The 21,878-nt window shown below is 48.0% G+C and overlaps 1 protein-coding gene across 1 annotated transcript; it reads left to right on the forward strand.

Annotated features, from left to right (window-relative positions):
• The first annotated feature begins 15,841 nt into the window (after window positions 1-15,841).
• LOC142557152 (putative transporter YutK) lies at window positions 15,842-21,309 on the forward strand. Its single transcript, XM_075668808.1, has one exon. The coding sequence runs from the start codon at window positions 16,573-16,575 to the stop codon at window positions 18,490-18,492; it is 1,920 nt and encodes a 639-aa protein (XP_075524923.1). The 5' UTR covers window positions 15,842-16,572; the 3' UTR covers window positions 18,493-21,309.
• The last annotated feature ends 569 nt before the right edge of the window (window positions 21,310-21,878 follow it).

Genomic DNA, 21,878 nt, shown 5'->3' on the forward strand with positions numbered 1-21,878 from the left:
CAACGAACGTGGCGTTTTTGCAGACGGGTTCCTGGGTAACGTGGACATAGTTTGCCGTTAATAACGTGAGCTTCAGACGACTAATTAGCAAAAATTGCTTATTAACGTTTCCTTTAGAGCCTTGGAGGTAGTGGCATTTCCGTAGACACCCTTCTTCTTAAAAATCTCGATCGCGGCGCACAATTGGAGATGTTCATCATGAAATTCCAAAGCTCATTCAAGGCAATGTCGAGACTGAACGCGTCCCGCCGCGCGTCAGATGGCAACACTGTGCAATGAAGTGTGGGACAAAGTTTGAACGTTAGCACGCCGCGCAAATCCTGACCCGGCACACAGGGGCGCATGATTGCCAGGCAAAGCGTGCCCTGTCAGCAGCTGCCGCGACCGGCCGAGACGTTCAGTTTCATGGCTCGTTCACACCGGCGACTTGAAGAGGTCGCGCGACCATTTGCGACTCGCGATCAGAAAGCGACCGAAGGCGACTGATGTTCACACCGGCAAGCCCGGCTGAGCGCGACCTCAGCAAGTCGCAATCCCGGAGATTATCGTTCTCAGCGAGAACTCTCGGATTCTAAGCGGAATTTGCCGCGACGCGGGAGGAGGCCGGATGTAGACACATGAAATATCATTTCCGGTGTGCCGCTGATTGGTTTATCGCGCGACTGAAAAATCGCGCAGAGAGCGATTGGCCCAAAATGGTCGCTTTTCGAGAAAAGCGACCATTTGCGACTATTTGCGACTGGTCGCTTTGCGACCAACTTGGTCGTGCGACCGCTGTCAGTCACCGGTGTGAATGAGCCCTCAAACTTCCTCACGGCTGTCGCATGCTCGTCGTCTCGGGGCCTCTCGGTCTCATATGACAGTGGAGGCGCCTTTTCTGCCCTCCCCGCGGCGCTCGGTTTCGATACAGCCTGGGTTTACCTATGAAATTTGATAAGGACGTCGAACTGAGGGCGAATTTCAAGATTTTTCAGAAAATGAGGGTGCATTAAATTGTGGCTGTCTTAAAGTTCGCAATTTCAATTGTTCCTAAGGCACTCATAAACAGGGAAATTATTTAATTAGTCTTCTGACGCTCACGTTATTAGGGGTGAAGTATGTCCACCTCGCCTACAAAGCTCCTTTGCAATATAACACCACGTTTGCCACGCTTATGTAGCCTTCTTATAAGAAACCTTAATTGTCTAAAAAACACCCTGTATAACGTATGCGGTGCTTCGTTTCTACAGCCAGTTATTTGTTATTAACTTTCCTGCTGTTTTCAATCATATAGTTCGGTACTTGAACAAGAAGCTGTTGAGCATAGGTTCAAACGAAGGGCCACTGATGAGGCCGCGTAGGGTAATGTCGGGTTTTCTCAGTCACCGGACCGTTTTGAAAAAGTGTTTGGCAACACTGCCGCAGAGGTTTTCAGGTTTTATTAAAACAAAATGAGTTTCCAAGAGCACAATGATACTTTGCAGTAACTATGAAACAGCGGGAACGCACCAACACTGTCACAAAGGACGAACAAGGTGTCCAATCTTTTATTGCATAAGCTACGCGATCACACGGCCACAGTACGACGAATGCTCGCGAAGAGCTGGAAGACTACAGTTGTGCGCACATCGCAGATAAGGCGATAATAACGGAAGTTCCACATACTATAGGACGTATCAATGAGCAGAGGCCACTCGACAGCTCGCGCTTTGAAGCAAATGGCGGTGTATTACCACGCTTCAGAGGTGATAAGAAAACAATGCAATGACAACACAGCATATAGCATTAGACACACGCTGACAGGCTAAGAAGGCGACAACCCCGTTGCCAAAGTGGAGCATTTTGTCATTGAACTTCCTTGTTCAGAAATATTACGTCGGGGCGTGTTTGGGCGAATGGTGAAACGCCTATTTTCGTCGGGGAATTACAGAATTGCCACCCAGGCTGGTATAGCTCCATTCCTTTCTTATCATCTACGGTTCACGGCTGGCCGGTAATGGCGATAACGGGGGCAGTGAAGCGCTCTGACAAACGATAAACTCGAAAAGAAATAGCACTTGAGTGCAACAGTTACGTTTTCTCAGTCCTGGATTCCTCGACCAAGTTCGAGTTTTGCAATGTTCATGTTCGTAAAAAAAAATCCATTTAAAATATGCATTTAAGGATGTTTGTATCATAGATTGGACAAAGCGGAAACGAGTGACGATGAAACCACGCAACCCTAGTTCGTAGTAGACTATCTATAGGCGGGAGAAGCCGCCGCCATCCGAAACTTGAGTTCCACGCGATCACATAAGCTCTGGATGAAAATCCCGCGGTTTCTCGAGAGAGAGATAGAGAGAGAAAATGATAAATGAAAGGCAGGAAGGTTAAGCAGGACTGAGCCCTGTTGGCTACCCTACGCTGGTGGAAGGGAAAGGGGAGGGAAATATTAAGAGGAAAAGGGAAATTCCACTGTCGATATCGCCGACGTCGTAAAGTTTTCTGCTCTACATCCACTGACGGTCACTCAGTCTGGATCACAGAGGACCGCTCTATTCGGTAGCTTTCAAATATAGCATCAGTGCTTTGGTGGCCTTTTGTAGCTGCGATGACGTCGATACAACCCCAGTTGTTTCTCGAAGCAAACAGATAGTTAAACATGGTGGATTAGCCGCGAAAGGATACGCTATGTAAGCAGTTGCGTTTTCATTCACGAAAACTTGCCGAAAAGAACGAGTGCACTGTTACTGATATGAAGCAATGGGCGAAAGGACAGAACGACATATGTGCGTGGAATAACAGAGTTTTGTACAAACTGGAAATGAATCGAGTACTTGTCCGCAAGCTGATCGGGAAGCATCAGTTCCAGCTACACACGTTTCACATCTTGATAAACACTGGCAAGAGTGGAAGCGGGGGCATTATTCTCTACTGATCAATCCGTACTACGTATTACCGCATAATTATTTTAACTGTATCGGCAAAAAGGTCTCAAAAAGATTTATATGCATGCATCTAAATGCGGATCTCGTCAGAAAGCAATATGATCTGGTCTTGATTCCTTTCTTTGAGCAAATGGACATCTTTTGATGGGATAATTGTTGCGTCGCATACAGGGACCCGGAGGTGCATGTAGACCTGTAGCAAACAGCTTAATGCTACATCGCGCAGCAAGAACGAAACTACAAATTCAAGTGACCAGAAGAGGAACATGCCGGCCTTATAAGCAAACGTGGTCGGGTCAGGTGACTACCTGGAAGCTTGACTGGCTGATGTTATCGACAGCATGTGGCGCTATCACATATAGGACATTTCCTACCGCTTAATTTGTGGGGAGCTACCGTTATGCAACTGAGGTGGCGTGTAGCGATCTGGCGGTCGTCAGTTGCGTGAGGGATATCTCCGTACAGGTAATAATAATAATATTTGGGGTTTTACGCGCCAAAACCACTTTCTGATTATGAGGCACGCCGTAGTGGAGGACTCCGGAAATTTTGACCACCTGAGGTTCTTTAACGTGCACCTAAATCTAAGCACACGGGTGTTTTCGCATTTCGCCCCCATCGAAATGCGGCCGCCGTTGCCGGGATTCGATCCCGCGACCTCGTGCTCAGCAGCCCAACACCATAGCCACTGATCAACCACGGCGGGTTCCGTACAGGTGGCGCAGGCTCTGAAGCTGCGCGCGCTGCCGTAGTGGTCTCCGCAGGTCTGTGTGAGAACTCCCAGAACGTGTCAGTTTTCTTCCTTCTTGGAGAGGTCAGCTGTACCCAGAAGAAGCTGATGTTGGTGACGATGCCGCACAACAAAGTCCCGTGACTTGTGTACCTTGATGGCATAAGAAACCGGTCCTTTTTGCTGGGCCGCAGTACCCGGAAGCCATCTCGGTGGTCTCTTGTAATTTGGAACACGAACATAGTGTCCTACAGAAAACTATCGAGCTGTGGAGCTGCGTCGGCTTGACGGAATAAATTGCTGGTGCTGAACTATTTCTACTGGCAGTTTGACAATGTCCAGTTAGGAACGAAGACGATGACCGAACATTAAGCTTGGCCGGCGCTTCCTGCAAAGTAGCATGAGATGTTGTACGATGCTAGTAAGAATGTGTGAAGGTTGGCTTACAGGTTTGCCCCACGTTTGATTGCTCCTTTAGTGACATCTTTAGGCACAGAACAAAACGTTCTGCCAAGCCATTCGATATTGATGATAATGCGTTTTTTGTAACTTTACGTGCGCCTATCTCTTGAACAAAAGTCAAGAACTCTGCTGACGTAAATTGTGGCCCGTTATCATATACGATTGTTGTCGGGTGACCAAAGCGGCAAAACATTGAGCGATGACAAGCTACACTTGCCTTGCTAGTTGTGTTTTTCACAATGCAGACTACTGGTGATTTAGAATGAGCGTCAACTGCAACTAAGGACATGGGCCCTGCAAAATCGGTGTGCACTCGCTTCCAAGGAGCTGTTGGTCACGACCATGGGTGCAAAGGGGCATGGTTAGGGGCAGTACTCTGTTCCTGGCAAGGTTTGCATTCGTCCAAGTCAGATTCGAGATCAGCGTCAATAGAAAGTCACCAAAAGTAGCGACGGGTCAATTCCTTGGATAGCAATATACCTGGATAACCGTCGTGAAGTTCTTGTAGAACCAGGGACCTCAGCTTTAAGGGCACCACTACAAGCATTCCCAAAAGGAGGCATCCTTGATGAGTGGTCAGCTGTGTCCGACTATCGAAGAACGGCTTGAGCTCCACGTCGTCCACAATGTTAGGCCACCCTATACTTGTGAGCTCGAGTACTCTGCAAAGAAGCTGGTCCTGCGAGGTTGCGCGCGCAATATCCTTGCTGGTGACCGGCATCGTTTGCAAAAGCAGTGAGCAGAATGTTTCTTCTGCTTTGTCAGCAGGCGCCTGACGAACTGGCAGGCGCGAATAACAGTCGGCCTCTACAGTTTCGTTTGCCCGTCGAAACTTCAAGGTGAACGTACAGGCGGACAACGTAACAGGCCAATGTTGAAGTCATGCTGCTGCCAAGGGTGGCGCGCCAGTCTTTGACGGCAAGGCAGTTTGCAGCGGTTTATGATCTATTACCAGTGTGAAAGAGCGTCCGTAAAGATAGTAGGGAAACTTCTTAACGCCGAAGGTGATTGAGAGCCTTCTTTCTCGATATGATTATATTTCTGGTGTGTATTGGACAACGTTCTAGTAGCGTAAGCAAGAGGACGACTGCTGCCGTCAGCAAACGCGCGTGAAATCATGGCGCCTACACCGTAATGCGATGCGTCGCATGCCATTTCAAGTGGTATTTGCGAGTCATAGTGGGCCAGGACCTGCGTTGACGCCACCTCAGCCTTGACGTCATCAAAAGACCTTTGGAAAAAGACCTTTGACGCCCATGCCTGGTCGTCACTCAGTACCGAGACCCGAATTTAGCGTAGTAGTTTACGGATCCCAGCAAAGAACAAAGCTACTGCCTGTTCTCTGGTGCTGGCACGTCTACAATGGCATTCGTCTTTTCCGTTGTGGGAAGTATGCCATCTATGCTCAGTTTGTGTCCCGAATAGGACCACTCCTTCTGGAAGAAAGTGCCTTTGTAAGCCTTAATTCGCCCTGTCCCCCTGCTACTCACACAGCTTAGAACTGCTAAGTTCTGAATGTGTTCCGTCCTAGTGCTTCTTAACAATAGGGTATCGTCCAAATGACATGCAACACGTTTGAGATCTTTGAGTATTGTGTCCGTAATTCGCTAAAAAGCACCAGGAGCAGAGGACACGCCGAAAGGCAGCCGGTTTACTGCGAATAGTCCCTCCTGCGTATCGATCGCCAGAAGACGACAAACATGACCTGTGGATAGGCCCTGTTCAATACAAGTTTAGAGAATTATTAGCCTTCACCGAGTGCTGCGAAAAATTTCTTCGACTCGCGACAAAGGATTGCGATCGGTGTCTAGCATCAGGTTCACCCTTGTCTTGTAGTCGCCACAGAGGTGGATGTTTCCATCTTTCTTTGCAACCGGCACCACCGTCGTTTTGAACTCGCACGTGGCTGTACGTCGTTCCATACGTAGCAGTCAACGCTGTGAAGGCTAGAAAGACTTCTTGCAGTGGCTTCGTTCGCACTTGGATATAGATCGATTTTTTTTTTTTTACTGCAATTGTGCGCAACTGTTTTTATATAGGCTCAGTATTGAATAAACAAGTTTTAATTCTTAGAAGTAACCACATTGTGGTATACGGCTGCTAATGCGTTCTTTTCGATCATTTTACAGAGAAGCATTTTATGAGGAGCATTTGCAGTCGTTGTCGGACTTCGCTAAAAAGGGTCCACGTGACCTAGTGGGAGAGGAAAAGAGATTAACAGGGGGAAAGGGGTTGGAGCGATCCTTCCTCCCTGTGAGAACGCTATCTTATACGCGAATCTTATATGGTTGTCACACACTGTGCATTTTCAGCGATCGAGACAAGATCAGCATCGAATTGATCAACGATCCCACTCTGCCGCGAAAGAAACAAATGTTATGCTAGCCGTTTGCGGCGAACGAAGAGTGCCCAGCGATTGAAATGCGATACTGTAGGAGCACGTCGATGGTCAAACTAAAACCAACCAACCGTCAAAACGATTGCAGCACCCGTATCTTGCTCGCATTACTGGCGCGCAAAAAAGGGACGGAACAACTGGCACGTACGCGAAAAAAACGCAAGGCAATACAGACAGAAAACTCACGCGCAGAAGAAAAAAAAAGAGAACTGGGAGAACCGCAAAAAAAAATGCGCTCCTGAAGCATGCTCACCACGCGAAGCATGCAAAAGCGAACACGAGGTAATGGTGAAAGAAAAGATGCACAATAAAGACTGCTTGCGAAGTTTACCTGCGTGGTGTGACACTCGGTGTAACTAACACAGCTTCGCTGTTTGACCGCCTTAACGGACTGGAGTGGGCGGCGATTCTTTATTTTTGTTGTTCTTTTAGGATTTTCTTTAATTACAAGCCGGTGCGAGGATCCTCGCGTGCATGCTCGCGCGAGCGAACGGACGGAGCACGCGGAGTGATCACTTTTCTTGGGCCGAACTTCTTGCGTGGCTTCCACAGCGTTTACTGCTATGTATGGAACGTAGTATAGTGGTGTAATGACGTCAATAGACTACACTTTGTCGAGCTATTTTCTCAACGGCAGGAATAATTGCGAAAGCTACAGTTCGCGCCTTCAAGAGCAATGGACGAACGTCATCTTTGAGAAGGAATTCTGTTTTCTCTCCCTTAATACATTCAAGTTCTTCTTTGAAAAGGTCACTGTCCTTCTGCAAAAAGCTTGCTCACCTCAGCCTTCAGTATCACTCGGCTCCCGCGCCGAGGATAGCTTGATGCAGCAGAGCACGGCATTCCAGTGGAGTCGCACGTGCTGCAACCACTGTCTGCCCAGAAGTGGCGGTCAATCCTAGTCGCTCACGTGCAAGAGCAACACAAAACTTTGCCCATCGTGCTCGACTATTTCAGCGCCTCCTGCTGGTTCGACTAGTGCAGATGCGACGGTGCGGTGGCGCAAGTTTGTCCCGCGCAACGTCAAAGAAGGAAATAACTGTTCCCACAGAGAAATCACGGATACTGCTTCTCCAGTATACCCAACTCCATTTCAGGCAGCAGCTTGTTTATCAACAGAGGTACGGTTATGGCACGTTTTGCGGAGCATGTGATACCGTTTACGGTCACTTCTGCTTCACTGGCAAGAATTTTCATGTTCGCGATCGTCCGCACGATAACCTCGCGTTCTTTTCAGCTTGACACATGCGCTGAATATGTCCTTTCTTGCCACAGCCAAGACACGTCGCTGACGCGTGCGTGCCGTTCTTGCTCATGTGCTTTAAAGAGGCATACACTAACATGTCTTGGACGCTTTGTGTCCTTAACCTTAACGGCAACTGCTTTCTGTTATTGCTTTAACGCAGTTGCATGATGTACGTCAGAGAAGTTCGTCGAACCATGCACCTCTGCAGCACGTTTAGTTGCGACATCCATCGGTATAGCTTTCTCAACTGTTCTTTGAAATGTTAACCTTTTATGTTCTGCAAAAGAAACTCACTGAATATCTTCTTTTCGTAAACCACAAGGGAATCTGTCCCTCACTGCTTCGCCTAAAAGATTCACGAACTCGCACGAAGCCGAGAGGGAACGTAGTTCCACTACAAATTCAGCAATTGATTCAGTCTCGTGCTGAGATCGCCGGTAAAACGTGGATCTCTCACCGATAACTGAAGAAGACTTCGGTGCCAAATTGTTGCCAAGCAATTTGCTTAGGGCTTCGTAACACTCGCTTGACTGAAAATCTGGAGCGGTAAGAGACTTGAGGAGGGTGTACGTCGATCCTATTATCGATCGATCCTATTAAGCTAAGGAATGCATGAACCTTGTACACCTCCGACACTTCGTTGAAGTGGAGCAACGATGTCAAACCGTCGTCGTAGGAAGTCCAGTTGTTTGATGAGTCGTCAAAAAGCTCCATGTGGCAAAATCGTCCCACCACTTCCATCGCTCGATAAGCCATCCATGCTGCTCGGATGTCTTGCAATCTTGCAGCGACAGCACCAGGAAAACGAACGAGGCTAGAACCTTTCTTCCGTAACACGAGCGCCGCTGTAGGTTCGAATCATCCTCGTCGCCAGTTGTTGCGCCGCAAGGATCCGGAGACGAACGTAGAACCGTAGCAAACAGTTTATTGCTACATCGTGCGGTAAGAAGCGAAGTGCAAGTGCAAGTGACCAGAAGAGAAACATGCCAGCCTTATAAGCAATCGTGGTAGGGTCACGTGGCTACCTGGAGGCTTGACTTGCTGATGTTATCGACAGCACGTGGCGCTATTACACACATGACAATAATGCGTGCGTGCGTGCGTGCGTGCGTGCGTGCGTGCGTGCGTGCGTGCGTGCGTGCGTGCGTGCGTGCATGGCAACTTTGTTAAATAACCTGCAATGGATGGCCTGAGCCTAGGCCGCGCCGGGGGAAGCAGAGCGACCCTGTCTTTCGGCGGCTCCCGTGCTTGCTGAATAGCCCAAAGTTGGTCCTGAAGATCGGAGCTAGTCAGTGCGGCGCTCCACCGCGCCTCTATGTCATCCGGGGGGAGTGCAATTCTCCTCTGAACTATTTCACAATTCCAGAGTATATGCTCCAGGGTGGCTCCTCTATCACATAATCTACATTTGGCATCAGGGTATAATTTCGGAAACGTTCGGTTATGTGCCGGGCTCGTGTAAGTTCTGGTTTCAAGGTGCCTCCAGTCAACCACCTGAGACCTGTGCAATGTTGGGCTAGGAGGTGGTATATACACCTTGATTTTCTATAGAATTGAGTAAAGTCGCTGAATGAGAAGAGTCTATCCCTATCCTTCCGTTCCAGCTCCTCCTTGGTAAGAGCCTCCTCCCCCTCCCCTCTCCCCCCTAATCGGGTGGGGTTAATGAGTCCTCGCGCAACACGATTGGCAGACTCGTTAAAGCTGTAGGTGGCGGTGGATTCGCACTCTGTATGGGCTGAGAACCAGAGGATTTCATTGTCGAGAAATTCCTCAGATGATATGAGTTTTGCTTTACTGTTTAGAATTTTTGCAGCCACAACTGATATCCGTCCTCTGGCGTAATTTCGTACAGCCGATTGAGAGTCGCTAATTGTGTATCTATATTTGGGCGAAGCGATAGCCAGAGCGATGGCAACCTCCTCCGCAACCTCAGATACCCTGGTTTTGATTATGCACGTGTGTACACTTTCTTGCTTTGTATTAATTGCTACTGCTGTAAACGCTTGGTGATTTGAATACTCCGCGCCGTGCACGAATATCACTTCCTCGTCATTGCCGTAGTGTTTGAGTAGAACTTGAGCCCTGCTCGTTCTCCGGCCTTGATTTAATTCTGGGTGCATATTTTTGGGGTAAATTTGGGATTTTAATCCTCCTCCTGACGCCTCTGGCCAGCGCAACCTTGGGTATTTGCTGGTTATGGTAATTAATTCGTAATTTATCGAGTATACTCCTGCCTCCTGCCTACTCCTGCCTACTCCTGCCTATCGAGTATACTCCTACACTCCTGCCCTTAGCGCTCGTCCTGTGTTCTGCTTGTCCCTGTGTAATTTTTGCGCTATGTATCCCGGTCTGAATACTCCTGCCAGTCCGGGTGCTGGCTTGTCTTTACAACTAAGCTATCTGCTGAGCTTCAATCAATTCTTCTAAGGTGTTATGCATGTCCAGCTGCATTGATCTCTGAGTACTGGTGCTTTCGGGCAAGCCTATGGCCTGCTTAAAAGCTTTCCTTGTGAGTCTATTGATTTTGTCCCTTTCTGTCTTGTACCAGTTAAGGTACGCACCTACGTAAATGATGTGCCTTACAGCAAAAAAAAAGTGAATGAGCCTAACAATGCTAGTCTCCTTCATTCCCCGATACTTGTTCGTGATCCTCCTGATCAACCTAATGGCTTTAGTGACCTTGATTACGAGCTTTTTCATAGTTTCACTGTTAGTTCCCTTCGACTCAACGTTGAGTCCCAGGACCCTAATTTTTTTTCACGATGAGGATGGCGCCGCCATTCTTCGTACGAATCTGTATCTCCGCTTACTCTCTCTCCTTGATGTATCCCATGGGCAGCCTGCTCCTGAGGGTGTGTCGGTAAAGGAAAACCTCGGATTTCTCTGGGGAGCATTCAAGCCCCGAGCCTGTAAGATACTCCTCCACTTTATCTACCGCTTCCTGTAATTTCTGTTCTATCTCTCCGTCACTGCCTTTCGATATTCATATGGTAATATCACCCGCGTATAAGGATTTATTGATTCCGTCGATGTCCTCGAGCTTTTCCGACAATCCTACCATAACGACATTTAAGAGCATGGGCGATATCACGGAACCCTGAGGCGTACACGAAAAGCCCATGTCCCTCACCTCAAACTTCAGTTCCCTCATGGTGAGGGTAGCCTTCCTATTCGTTAGGCAGTCGCGAATGTAATTGTACGCCCTTCCACCCAGGTTCAGGTTGCTGACCAGAATGAGTATGGCCGAATGTGTTGCTTTGCCAAATGCTTTCTTGAGATGCAACCCTAATGTAGCTCTGATGGACCTCGCTTTACTCTCCAGTACTTGCTGCTTTACTTGCAGCGTAACGTCCTGAGTAGAGAGTCCAGCCCAAAATTCCAACATAGTATTTGGATATATTTCTTTTTCTTCCAGGTAACTGTTTACTCTGATAAGCAATGCATGCTCCATAGCGCAGAGAGGCGAGAGATATCGGCCATAGATTTGCGATATTAATTGTTTTCCAGGTTTAGGAATAAGTATAACCTGGACTTCCTTCCATTGTTGTGGCATATAGCGCTTGGCCCAGCATTCGTTTATGTATTTCGCAATAATCTGTATTGCCTGATCATCCAGGTTTCTCAGCATCTTGTTATTAATCCCGTCTGGCCCCGGGACAGATTTCGTATTGAGTTTTTGCAGCACTGCTCTAATCTCTTGTGTAGTGACGTCCTCATCCAAGGTCTCGTTGGGCTTGCCTCGGTACCGCCCATGCTCGACGACTGAGTTGGGCGGAACGTACGTAGCACTTGCCTCAGCGATGAGTTCGCCTTCCTTCCCTTTGTTCTCGTGCAGAAGCGTTCGCAAATCATGTTTTTTTGCTATCCTGGGATTGTCTGGCTCTAGCAGGTATTTGAGTATATGCCATGTCTGGCCAGCAAAAATGTGTCCATCCATAGCATTGCAGAACTCGTCCCATTGTTGCTTGCATAACTGTTTGCTATGCTGTTCAATCTTTTTGTTTAACTCAGCTATTCGCTTACGTAGACTGCTGTTGTACTTGAAGCTATCTATTTAGTAACGGTTCTTTCACCTCCCACATATGCTCGGGACAGCTATTCGCTTACGTAGACTCCTATTGTACTTGAAGCTATCTATTTAGTAACGGTTCTTTCACCTCCCACATATGCTCGGGACGACTATCAATCTTTTTTACCGGTTGGTCCGGCGAGATAGTGTGAGTGGCTACGCTTACGTCTTTGGTGAAGTCTCTAGCCCATTGTTCTGTTTTCGATCGGCTCTTACTTCCTATCCTCTCTTATTTTGCGAAACTTCTCCCAGTCGATCCATTTAACTGATATATCATTTTCGGCATCTGCGGCTTCTTCGGTCTTGATTTCTATAATTCTATGATCGCTGCCAAGATCTGTGAAGGTAGTTCTCCACTTGACCTTCGCGACCTTGTTTGCGATTGTACGATCCGGTGTGGTATCTTCTGTAGAGCCCGGTCCCTATACGTTTAGAGGAGTCGGGCTCATTTACGAGCGTTAACTCGGTACCTTGAATATCTTGCCATAGCATTTTTTTCCTTCGTTCTCGAATAACCATACCCCCAGGAACCGTGCAAGGCATTGAAGTTTTCCTCTGTGATTAGAGGACTATAGTACCTGCCATCACTACAGCTTTCCTAAAGAGAATTATGAAGCGCTGCCTTTTGAAGCTTTGATTACTATATAAGTTTAGAACAAATATACTTGAAGATTTCCTCCATCTGGGGAGGAGCTCTATAAGCATGTGCTCAATATCCGAGTTTTGCCTGTCGTGACGAATAACCATTAGCCCTTTTCTCACGAGAGTAGCTAATGTTATATTATTCCCGTTCGGGGGCCCGGTAGCTTGATATGCCGGCTGCTTCGCTAATGCATGAGCCTCCTGAAGAATCACAACGTACGGTTTAGTCTTGTTTCCACGGTATTGTTGCAGCACCGCCTTTTTGGCTTCGTAGGTCCCGCAATTCTAGTGACATGTGATAAGCATGTGATAAGCTCTCTTTTCTCATGCTTTCCCATCTTACGGTGTGGTTACCGTGGAAGGTGGTGGAAGGAAGGAGGGTGCTCTTAAAACAATGTTAGAAGGCCTGGAATTCCCATCTGCTTGCAAATTTTGTAGATTCCCTGCCGCACTGCTCACAGGAGTGTAGTTGATCGGAGGCGGTGCGGTTCTTCTCGGGTTAAGTTCTGTAATCCTGCTATTAATGTCGGTCGTATTAGCCTCCATTCTGTCTAGCCTGGTCAAGATCATCGAGACTACCAGCGAAAGATTGCTGGTCGCCTCTGCCTGTTCCTTAGCCGCCTTCTGCAGGTCGGAAATTGCCTGGTTTAAGTTCATAGTTGGAGCCGTAGCTGTGTCCCTGTTCCCCATTCTCTTGTGGGTGGAGGTGGAGTAGTATCCTCCTACATTTTATTTCCTTAAATTACCTCCAGTCTCCCGGAGCTTCTGGATCGCGTTTGTTTGTTTGTCGGATTTTCGTCGCTCTTAAGCTCCTGAATCTCCTTGGTTAACTGTGCAATCAATTCTCCCAGGTGCGCATTCTCTTTCCTCATCTCAGCTATTCCGTTAGTATTATTAGAATTATGTGCAGTGCCCTCCGTTGTCCCAGGACGTGGCCCTCTGACCGCATCTGAACAGCTCACCTTAGGCGTCATAACCTGGTGCGCTCGTTTTCCCCTGGACCACGACCCCGATCGGAATCTGGCCTTAGGCGTTGCTCTGCCTCTGGACCTGGATCTGCCTCACCCGGTAGGACTGCCTGCGAAGCGAAGCGGCTGCTGCCGTTCTTCTTCTTGTTTAATTGCTTGCTCTTGGCGGAGCCATTGTCGTTGCTTGACTGTGTAGGGTTTCTTGAACTTGGCCCTTGCAGAGTAACGTCGCAAATAATAAAGGCATTGTGTTTAAAATATAACGTAGCTGTAGTATCAGGGAAAGAACTCGCGCATGCTTTTAACCTATTTTTATTTTAATTTTGATAACCGAAGGACATCTGAAATTGAACTCGGGGATCTCGCCTATATAAACAACTCCATATTCTTGAGGCCCCTTAGCGAAGATTATGTAAGAAATAAAATCGGAAGCATAATGAACAGCGCCTCCTCAAATTTGTCTATGGCATTTCAGTAAAGCCAATAAAATATGCTTCGCAGCTTTTTTTTTTTTTTTCATGCGCCGTGCCTTGTATACATTTTAACCTTTGCCTAAGTCAAGGCACCCTTGCCAGTAAAACACAAGTTTCACGAGTGTACATACCTAGTAAAAGAAAAAGCATCACGGGCAATTTGGTTGTTGGTTAACTATCACCCCGATTTCAGCGCTTCCGGTTCCCTTAATAATTTCTGGAGGAATTAACTGTTAAACAAGTTACTGAGTTTCACTACAAGCACAAACATACTGGTTGAATCTCAATACGCTTTCCGTAGAGGCATGAGCACCAGAAATAATTTCACTTGCTGAAAAAAAAAAAGTATAGTCTGACCCGTACAGACGCCTGAAAGTTGGTGCTCGGACTCTTGATCGATTCTACAATAGCCTTCGGCCATATTCATCGCGAACTGTTGCTTGGAAAAACAATTGAACGTTATGGTTACCATGTTAAAGCGGCATACTTAATCCGGAGCTATCTAGAGCGTTGTTGTGAAGTGCCAATTTGCAGGCATTTCCTTATTTTTTTTTCCCCGAGAGACTATCAGCGCATTGCGAGGTGCTCCAAGATAGTATTAGTGGTCTTATCCTTTCTTTAATAAATACAATGATGGTATAATTCTAAGCGCTGCTACCGCTAAATTTGTAACCTACGCGGACGACACTAGCTCATTTTTCACAGAGGCACGCGCAGACGAAATTATAGACCGCGCTAACTTATTGCTGACTAAACTATTTCAATGGCTACAGAAAAATAACCTAAACATAAATATTACCAAAACGAAAGCTTTCGTTTTCCAAGCTAAAAACGACGACGCTGCCCCGAAGAAAAAAATTTCCCTCCATTATAGCTCCATCGGAATTGAAAAAAAAAATAATCAAAGTTTAGGCATCAGCTAATATTATTTTTAAAACCTATAGGTTGTTTTCTTTTTTTTAATATTGCTTGTCTTGGAATGAGCAGATGAATATTGCCGTGAACAAACAGTCACAACTCGTCGGGTTTATATAACGAAATCGTGAAATACTAGCGTGTAATGCAATTATGTTAATACGCAACACCTTGTTTATCTCTAGGCTTAACTACTGCCAACTGTCATAGGGCTACACGACTAAAGAGAATTCATACAAGCTACGAAAAATTGACAGAAAAAAGAAAAGCTTGTACACGTGCTGCGAAAAATGGGACATCAAACTTCGATACTCCGAACCCATTCATTAAGCACAATGTAATGCCTGTTTCCAAAGTGTACACTTATCGCCTGTGCAAGCTCCTCAAACAAGAAACAAAGAATAAAACGCATATTTTACGCCAACTCGCCAATCTACAAGACCATATTACAATATAACATGCACGCAACGTCGAACAGTGGGTGGTTGCAAGAACAACATATTGCATTGAAACGCTACAAAAAAATACTTCCTAGACTATTAGATACGTTACACAGTAGAACAATGAACATTCAAACCCTTTCTTTTAGAAAAATACGTAACATTTAATGAAGTACCGTACATAGTCCGGCCGTAATACGACGTATGTTCGCGAAGAGGTGGAAGCGTGGAATAGGCGTAGAGAAACAAAAATTGTTTTTTTTTTTTTCGTGTTCGTAGAATACCAGTCGATAGATAGTAAGAAGCGACTTGAAAAGCGATTGGGTTTTAAGGCTATCTTCGGGACTCAGGAGGATATTAGATTTAAAATAGGCACTACCGGTGGTCTCCAGACTGCAAGAATAGAGGTCGGTTCAGAGAAATACAAATTGGGGCGATGGGAGATTACGACGACATTGACCCTCGCGCGTAACGGCGGCATGTACGGCGATATCTTTAGTGCTTATGGAAACTATTCGTAACGATGTTTTTATTGATTTTTTTTTTACTCTTTCGGTCCTTCGTCACCAGCTCCGGCGATGCTGCGCAACCCTACGCAAAGGCGCATTGATGCTATCGCTGGGACCAGCCACTAATCGGAACAGGCGATAAGGGAAGAGAATGTTATCGGACGAAACGAATCCTTCCATTACGTATCGCCCGTTCGCGCGCAACGGCGAACGTTGACCACAACTCTTGTAAACCTATAGGTACTACAACGCGTTTCCACAGCGCCCGATATCGCTGCCATTGTTCCACACTTTTTGTATCTCGCAAATGGCCGCAATTTTCCAAGCAGCCCGGCTCACTCGCAAGCGCGCACGTGCGTATACCCCTCCCGTCCGTTGTCACCGGTGACGACGGCATCGACGCGTGCTTCCCGCTCAACTGAGCCGACGCGTGAGGAATGAATGTGAATTCCGCCGTCCGTGCCCCCTTTCAGTCGCGCCGGCGCCATATGCGATTGGTCGGCCCGTCGGCAACGCCGCGTTTTTTCCTACACAGCTGCCCTCGGCGCTTGCGCGACCTCGACTGCCGCTCCTCTGTAACCGCTTGCTCCGTGCCGCGAAACCTGCTCGAGACGCCGGCGAGGCCAAAGGTACGCAGAAACAGGAGGCGTGCGAAACAAGAAGCCGTTTGCGTCAGTCGCGCGTGTACTCTCAACGCGGGTTTCCTTTTCACCCAGACGTCGAGCTAGGCGCGGAGCGATCGGACCTTCAGCCACAGCGCGCTTCACCTCTCGCGCCTTTAACGAAAAGCTGCCGCGGGATCCGGCCATCGCCGATGGCCCGTCCGTGGCAGCGAAGCTTGGACATCATGCCGCCCAGCAGAAGCGGCAAGATGGCGGCGCCCGAAGTTCCCGAGGCCGACCTGTTCCCGGCGAGACTGTCGAAGGGAGAGGTCAACCCGGCGTTCTTCGACGAAGCGTGCGTGGACGCTACGGAAATGCGAGCCGCGGTGTCCGTGGACTCGAACTCGGCTTCGGCCGGCTCTCCGGCGCCTTCGGGCCAGCGACAGGAGGCGCCGTTCTCCGAGAAGACCTCCTGGAAGAACCGGTTGCCGTTCTTCGCCAAGGTGGCCGCGGCTCTGCTGTTCCACGCTTACCTGGCGGCGGGCATCGGGCTCACGTGGAGCAGCACGCCGGACTTCTGTCACGACGTCAAGTTCCTCACGGTGATCACGGTGATCGTCTACGTCTTCGTTCTGTGGCGCGCCGCAACCACGCTGTTGGGGAGTGTCGGGGTGGTTCGTGACGCGTGGCAAAGCCTCGTCGACTGCATCGCGATTACGCGTCAGAAACGCCGCTGGTTGGGGCCGTGCCTGTGGTTGTTGCTGTGGCTGTGCCTGCTGTCGTTCATAGTGTACGACTCGATCAACGACATTCACCGACTCATCTCTCTCGCGGGAATCGTCGTACTCGTACTGCTCGGCTTCATCTTCTCCAAATCCCGCCTCAGGGTGAACTGGTACCAGGTGATGTGGGGACTGCTCCTCCAGTTCCTGCTCGGACTGGCCGTGCTACGCTGGCGCCACGGCAGGGACGCGCTTCAGTGCATCGCGGACAAGGTGAAGAACTTTCTGGACTACACAAACAACGGATCTTATTTCGTGTTCGGGCACCTCGCTTCGGGGTGGAACCTGACCGAAGCGCTCGGCGACTTCGCCTTACCCTCGCAGGACGTGGCGCAAAACCTCACCAACGCCACAAACGTCACCGCGCCGCTCGTCGATACCATCAAGTCGTTGCCTGGCATCTTCATGTTCCAGGCGCTCCCTGTGATACTTTTCTTCAGCTTTTTCGTGAACATTCTGTACTTTTACGGCATCATGCAGCGGCTCGTGCTCATAGTCGGCAGTTTTTTGCAATTCACCATCGGCACCACGGTGTGCGAGTCGATGACGGCAGCGGCCAACATCTTCCTGGGAATGACCGAGGCTCCGCTGGTGGTTCGGCCGTTCCTCTCGAGGATGACGAAATCGGAGCTGCACACCGTAATGACTGGTGGCTTCGCCACCATCGCCGGCAGTGTCTTGGCGGCCTACATTCGTTTCGGCGTTAGTCCTGCCCACCTGATGACGGCTTCTATCATGAGCGCGCCAGCTGCGCTGGCCTACTCCAAGCTGCTGTATCCGGAGACCGAAGACAGCCAGACGCAGCTCGGCAACATCGAGATGCCGAAGAGCGAAGAGCGAAACGTCCTGGAGGCGGCTTCCAACGGGACATCCCTGGGGCTGGCCATGATCGGCAGCATCGTGGCCAACCTGGTCGGCTTCCTGGCCTTCCTGGCCTTCCTCAACAGCACCCTCCAGTGGTTCGGCTCCATCGTCACCCTGGACTACCTCACCTTCGAGTGGCTGCTGTCCAAGGTCTTCACTCCGTTGGCTTTCATCATGGGCGTCCCCTGGAAGGACTGCGGCGTGGTCGGCGAACTGGTCGGCATCAAGACGTTCGCAAACGAGTTCATCGCCTACTCGCGGCTCGCCACCGTCGTCCACCAACTCGACGAACGATCGACGGTGATAGCCACGTACGCCCTGTGCGGGTTCTCCAACCTCGGTTCCATCGGCATCTGCATCGGTGGGCTCGGTGCCATGGCCCCTGAGCGCAAGGGTGACTTGGCCGCGCTCTCTGTGCGAGCCCTGGCCGCAGGATCGGCCGCCTGCTTCCTCACGGCATGTGTGGCCGGAAGCTTAATCCCCTAATGCAGCAGCCGCATGGAGCGAACTTTTAACGTATTTTAGGCGCCCGACTTCAGGGGGCGTTCATTTTTAAGAAGCTTTGCCTCGCAAGCTCCTATCTGAATACACTAGAATGGAGAACTCGTTTTAAACGGCATTCACTGCACAGATTTCGGCTAGATTGGCTGCATCGAAAAGAAAAGGGTATAATATACCGATAGTAGTGAAATACTTACTTTATTTAGGCGGTCAATTCCATTCTTACAAATTTTAGAAATTTTTTTTGAGCTTTAAGGACTGCATCATTAAGTTTTCAGGTGCGTTTCTCAGCAATAAGTACGCTAAACTGCACTTGTAAATTGACTTCTAATACGTAAACATTTAGGTGAAAATTGCACACTGGTGTGAAATATATAAATTATTTGTGAATATGATTTGTTCAACACCTTCGTCACAGCGTAAAGGAAGGACGTAATGTGAGAGCTAATGAAACATATTTTTCCACTTCAGACACTCTCAAATATGCAGTCTACACAACTGTGATATCCTTTCCTTTTCTTCTTCTTGTTTTTTTTTTTTTTTGCGCACAGCTCCTACATGGTAAAACTTGTACTTCATATTTTCGTTTCAATTTTCTCTTTTTTTTCAGTTTTAAAATCAATTCATGGCTCCAAATCAAAATCTTTCTCGCTGAATTCGGAAGGATGCGGCCTTTCCCTTGAAGGCCAATTGCTCGGAATTTCCCTTTGGTTAAATTAGTAATAGATGAATAGTATTACTATGACGCATCCATAGCGAAGTTGTAGGACTGGTAATTGTCTAATTTCGTTATTAACGGACTTCACATAGCCCCTGATGAGACGATCCGAGCATCTGATGGTTTAGCTGTAGTACAGAGTGGCCTCCGAGACATTCACACAAGACCTCGGAGGTTGCGGCCTGGCGCTGCCCATTTTCTCAGCGTTCCTGGTTCTGCGTCACTTCCGGCGAGTGGTAATGGCGGCGTTTTTTCCCTGTCTGTTTCGATGGTTAACACGTCTGTTTTCACCACGTTGCGTCGATTCACATTTCAAACATGAACTTTTCCAGGGACGTTGACCGAGATCTCCGCTATATGAAACTAGGCTTTCCACGCGGTCCGAAATTGCGCTGCAGTTTGTTTTTTAAGTACAACAAACTTCGGTGAAAGCGCCGTTCAGCGATTGTGTGACGAAAGCAGTTGAAAGTTTCACATGTACCTGAAAAGGGTAATGCCAGTTAGGCATCGAGTAGCTAAGCAACACGAGGTCACTGTGCTGTTTTTTTCCGTGGTCTAAAATGTGCACCTTTATGCGTCTCTGCTTTCAATGATAACATTGTAGGACACACTTTGACCTCATGTTTCAGTGCTGTCATCACTAATCCTAAAGCTGAGTCACTGACGCCGCGCTAAAATGTGTCGGAAGTGCATTTCATGCCGTTACCACTTAATGCGCAGGTGTGTCAAAGTATGATGAAGCTCCCGAGGGAGCCTGATCTATTCATGAACTGTGCACCCTGAGTAACGCGCTTCATTTCAAGATGCTTGTTGGTGTTCCTGGTGCGATATTCATCTCTATAATCAGTCACATGTGTCTTTACATCTTCCAGTGAGTAAAATGGAGCTTACTTTATTTTGGTGCAGGCACATGCAAGCATTCTCTCTTTTCTTTAGGGAGGCATGGTTCAGCAAACTCTCGCAACTACCTCAGTGAGGCCTCACAATACATTAGCTTTCTTTTGTTTTTCTTGTAGTTAAGTGCAAGCGTACTATGAACAATTCCAACCCGTGCGTGCTATAGTACGATGCTTTTCTGTTTATTGTTAGTGTTAACGAATTAATAAGTAGTCTTCCACCACGGCATTCCTCATAATCATATCGTAGTTCTGGCGCGTAAAGCCACGGAATTTGATTAATCATTTATACAGCCATTTTCTCCCCTAATCGGATAAGCTTCCGTCCACAGACGTGTCTCACGTCCTTTACGAGGTCTTTGCCGGAGAATAAGATGACAAGCATTGACACATAATAAACTACCTCTTTCAAAAAGTAGGAGAGCATGGCCACATAGAAAGAGACTGCAATGGGGCCAAAAAAACAAGCAGTTAAGGATTTGCTAGCGCCTCCTATAATATAAACTCAGAACACTCCACAGAGTCTTAAAGACAGTGTCCTGACCGCCTGGCCACACCTTGTCACACAAGAAGAATTGCAGGTCCTTTTTTTTTATCGTTATTCCAAGTAGCCAGGTTCGGTGCGTTCTTTGACGCAGGCGCAGTCACGACCATCGTAACGACGTCGGGGCCACTAATTGTCACAATACCGTTCGCCAGACAATGGGCAAATGGCATGACTCCAACCGGTGAAACTATTCGAACGTTCGCTGGAACCGCCGGCTGGCCTACGACGGTGCCCTAGCAACGGCGTGTGCGTGATCTCCCACTACCGCGTGAACTGTCGTGCAGATCGTGCGCGGCATATCATCGCAGAGTTTGTGTTCGACTGTCTTGGCGCGCCAAGTGGTTCAACTATTTTCTCTGTTGCATTTCGACAAACTTTCTTGTGTATCTTCTCAACATTCCCGGCTAACGTGCGCTTGCTTTTGTTGTCCTGTCCAATTCATACTGTCTTTGTTACTGAGAGAAAAGGACATTGTTTTGTTGTTGTTGTTATTGGTGGCGGTTGTGTTTGTGTGGTTGTTGTTTATTCAAACTGAAATTACAGTAAGACAGAGAAATTAAGTCACGACTCAATTCTGACGGCTGCTTTTCCAGTCGCAAAGGTGTGAAAAAATAATATAAAACATGTCTTTGTATTTGTCATTGTTGTTCTTGTAACTTATTTTCCTCGAGATTCATAACGGTTTTTTTGTCAACGGCATTGGGTTCATTGAGAAAGTTCGTGCCGCTCTCTGAAGCACGTGTAGCCTATATCTGCTGCTTTGTGGACTGAGCTCAGCTGCGTGAGATCGCCAGTGGGACGCACTGACCTGTTGACTCACAAAGGGCACGCTTTTCCTCCCTTGCTTCGGAAGCAGAAACATTGTTGCACCTCAACATCAGCAACGTCCTGAGCTACAGCCACTAACTTTGTGCACTGGGAGCATAAGTTCTCTTGATCTACCGCTGCTGAAATGCAAAGCCATCGGGTAACAGAGGCGACATTGTCATTATTTATGTAACCGCGTTTCAGCAATGCCCGCTGAAACACTATCTGACTGACATATTGAAGCCTTGCAATATCTTGCGCCGAACTGCTATTGCAGCCTGTCGACATTTTCTCCCCTATGTGCGCTTCAGTGCATTGCAAACTGCCTTTCGAACAAACGTACCGCAGACAGTCCTTTACATAACTAGAATTGTTGCATTTTTGAAAACAAGATATCCTTAAA

Source organism: Dermacentor variabilis, chromosome 9 (genome assembly GCF_050947875.1).
Source record: "Dermacentor variabilis isolate Ectoservices chromosome 9, ASM5094787v1, whole genome shotgun sequence".
NCBI lineage: Eukaryota > Metazoa > Arthropoda > Arachnida > Ixodida > Ixodidae > Dermacentor > Dermacentor variabilis.

Excerpts from the sequence above, each read along its gene's own strand:
- LOC142557152 (XM_075668808.1), top strand. The coding sequence starts at position 16,573 with ATGGCCCGTCCGTGGCAGCGAAGCTTGGACATCATGCCGCCCAGCAGA.